Source organism: Nuphar pumila, chromosome 4 (assembly GCF_984573655.1).
Source record: "Nuphar pumila chromosome 4, dmNupPumi1.hap1.1, whole genome shotgun sequence".
Classification (NCBI taxonomy): Eukaryota; Viridiplantae; Streptophyta; class Magnoliopsida; order Nymphaeales; family Nymphaeaceae; genus Nuphar; species Nuphar pumila.
Genome location: NC_143252.1, coordinates 120,272,618 through 120,276,164, shown reverse-complemented (window position 1 = coordinate 120,276,164; position 3,547 = coordinate 120,272,618). Strand labels below are relative to the sequence as shown.

Sequence of the window (3,547 nt, the reverse complement as noted above, 5' to 3'; positions counted from 1 at the left end):
CTCGTCTCGTCTTCAATGATTCTTTAAGGATGACTATGGATCAAAGAGAAATTGAGCCGTGTCCTCTCTAGTCCTGTTTGAACCGAGAATGAAGGACATAACTTAGAGATGGAGGTTAAAATCCAAACCCGTGTAAGAATGAAGGCAGGAATGGAGGTCCGGATTTTGAGAGGGGACGGAGGTTGAGACCTTGTCCCCGCCCCGGTCCTTATGCCATCTCTAACCGTCTTGAACACAATTTTTATTGATTTATGAAGAGGACAGACAGGAGCAGGAAGCAATATCTCAACTGCCACGTGTACGGCATACATCATAAAGCACGGTTTGACTGTTAACACGAGACTCCAAGCCTCTCCATTCCACCGCCATCATCATCAGAGAGAGAGAGAGAGAGAGAGAGATGGACGGCCTTCTCTGTGATGAACTGCTGGTGCAAGTCCTCCATCGGTTGCCATCCCCTTCCGATGCCAACTCCGCTTCACTCGTGTGCAAGCGGTGGCTCTCCCTCCGCCGGTCGTCCACCACCACCCTCTCCCTCCGCCTCTCCGCCAACGCCACCTCTCTCCCTTCCATCCTCTCTCACTACCCCAACCTCTCCGCCCTCACCCTCATCTCCGACTCCTCCAACTCCGACCACCTCCTATCCGACCGCGCCCTCGTCTCCCTCTCCTCCGCTTGCAGAAACCTCACTAATCTGCGCTTCCTCGTCGGCCCCGTCACCCCTTATTCCCTCCAACACCTCGCCTCCTCCTGTAAATCCCTTTTCTCTCTCACAATCATCGCCTTCCGGTCTCTCGATTTCGGATGGTTATCCGGATTCCGGTCGCTGAGGAACCTCTCGGTGATCTTTCTCGACTGTTCAGAAGATGGGTCGTCCTCGAATTCGACATTCGATCGCTCTGGTGATCCAGAGATTCAATTAGAAACCGTTTGCTTCACCGGCATCGGAAATGGCGATGTGGGTATCGATTGGATTTGGAGGAATTGTCGGGGAATCACCAAACTGCAGCTCTGTAATTGTGAAGGTATCGGGAATTCGGTTTCCGATTCTTCCTTTCTCACTGTGTTGTCCGGCATTCGAGAAATTGAATTGATAACGTGCCGGAGTATCACCGGAAATCTGCTCTTTCAGGTTGCCGAGCATTGCAGGTCTCTGGTTTCTCTGGTTCTGTACGATGGTGGCAACAGGGAAGCCCTGATTCAGGTCATTAGGAATTGCGGGTCATTGCTAAAAATTGATTTGAGGCTCCCTCTCGACCTCGACGACGATGCCCTAATGGCGATTGCGCAGAATTGCAGGGAATTGCGAAGCCTCTGCCTTCGAAGTTGCCTACTGATTAGCGGGGAGAGCCTAGAATCATTGGGACGGGTGCTGGGCTCGAGTCTGGAGGAGCTGGTTTTGGTAAATTGTGATGTGGTGGAGAGGGAACCCGGTTTGTTGACATCTTTGGGGCAGAGCTTGAGGAAACTCAGGAAATTGGATCTTTCATATAACGAGTCCTTGCTTGATAAGGAGATGGGTTCCATGCTTGCCTCTTGCGGGAATCTTGCTGAGATAAGGTTGAGGGGTTGCAAGTGCTTAACAGACTTGACAGTTCGTTCCATGATCAAGAACTGTCACCTTTTACAGAGTGTTGATATTAATCAGTGTTGTAAGATTACTGGTGAGGGTGTTGGATTGCTGCTTCAAGTCCCACAATTGAAGCAGATTCTGGTTGAGCAGAGCAAGATCCCACATCAAGTGTAAGTTGGTGTTTATCTTGTCTATTCTGCACATCTGAACAAACTTATTCTTCTCTTTTTTGGATACTTTAATGCTTGTGTGTTTATATTAGTATTGTTGTTTATAAGAGGTGTATAAATTATCCTTTCTATTTTTGTGCCTAGAGGTCCTGTTTTTATGTTCAAGCCTGCAGAAGGCCCACATTCCAATCACAGATATTACTTGAGTTTTAAGCTAAATATATGTGACAGAAGGGAAACTTTCCAACTTTTGTAATGGTGTGTTTTAAATATAACTCTTAGAGGTCATGGAGAGAATTCAAGGCTGCATTCTTCTCTAGTGTGCATTTTCAGTGTCATTTTGTATCAAATAAGATTAAGAGATAAGAAGCAGCACCAAGTAACTACAAGTGCTGCAGACAGGGCTCATTTATCTGCAGATTAGAGCCATTATTGAACAAATGTGCAAAATGAAGTTGTTTTCAGATAATACATGCAAGGCAGGAAACAAAGATTATCTTCGCAATGCAAGAAGAAGGTATTATTCTTTTGATTAATTTATCTTGTAATTGCTGTTAAACAGTCGGACCTGTTTGGATAACCCACAGAATGTGAAAAATATCCAAACTTTTTTTGTGTTGTTTTCATTGAAATGTTTGAAAACTATAACAGGTTCAATTTTATTTCCTTAAAAAAAAGGAACAGACTCAATTTTTTCAAAATTTTAAATGAAGAACAATGCTCTCTATTTTTTAGGTATTAATGGATCCCTACGGGCTGCTAACTAGCCTTCAAGCAACTTGCATGCTTCATCGATCCATATATTTGTTTTCTATTATGTTTGGTTTCATCAAACGTTCTTTGTATTGTGGTTTCCGTCTAGTTTTGTAATTTTCTCTTATGTACTTGCAAGGGTTTTGTGCCTTTTTGTCATATATATTGCCACCTCCTTTTGGAGTTGGGTACAAGAGTTTTCAAGGGTATTGGGGATTAAGGTTTTAAAAGCTATTTATGTCACCTTTGTATTTTCTCACATCTTGCTAGTAGATTTTTGGCTTCTCCTTTGCCCTTGGATGTAAGCCTGAGTGCTAAACCATGTAAATTTTGTATCTTCTCTTGTTTTCTTTTATTTTCTTTTGTCTTGTGGTTTGCTTTTGCTCCGATTGTCGTATTGCATAACGCTATGAATAGTAATAGGTAGCTGACAGTGGTTTTCTCTATTGTGGCTGGTCACCAGTAACCTACAATCTGGCATATTACAGCAAACAGGGGCCTCCCCAAACCAGCAACCCACGATCTGGAATTCAAGTGATTCTACCGCAGCGCACCAGATTCAGGGAAACTGCAGACCAGCAACCTCAAGCTTATGGCTGGTTGCTGGGTAATATGTATTTCTAGTGATGGATTTTATTTGTTATTGTAATGTGTAGCCCTGTTACTGTCTCCTGGTTTGAAAATGCTATACTGCTGTTAAAAGAAATGGGAGCAATTGAAAGAAGCTTTAAATGGGAATCACATGGATGGTGAACATGGATCCCATCATTTGAAATAAGATGGGTTCTATCATACATTCAATCCTAGCCATCCAGCAGAACCATCTAGCCGTTGATTGGATGGCTAGGATTGAAGTTTTGATGGAACCCATCCTATTTCAAATTAATGATGGGATCCGTGTTCCATGGATGGCTCAATCAGCAATGTTTAGTCATCTATGTATTGGCTGAAGGATATGTAATGTACACAATTTTTTTTATAGGCAAGCTGGGGTTAGGCAGACCCTGTATCTCTTAACCCTCATGTGGCGGAGGGATTCGAACCTGGGCCT

At 43.7% G+C, this 3,547-nt stretch overlaps 1 protein-coding gene across 2 annotated transcripts; it reads left to right on the top strand.

Moving 5' to 3' along the window:
* The first annotated feature begins 382 nt into the window (after positions 1-382).
* On the top strand, positions 383-3,202 carry LOC149840823 (F-box protein At1g47056-like). Of its 2 annotated transcripts, none has more exons than XR_016431603.1 (2): positions 383-2,260; positions 2,960-3,202. XR_016431603.1 is itself a non-coding variant. In XM_090004561.1 (2 exons), the coding sequence occupies exons 1-2, from the start codon at positions 401-403 to the stop codon at positions 3,105-3,107; spliced, it is 1,491 nt and encodes a 496-aa protein (XP_089860687.1). In that variant the 5' UTR covers positions 383-400; the 3' UTR covers positions 3,108-3,202. The 2 variants fall into 2 exon arrangements, 1 of the variants encoding a protein (XP_089860687.1); XM_090004561.1 differs by having other exon boundaries at positions 383-1,743.
* Positions 3,203-3,547: the final 345 nt, after the last annotated feature.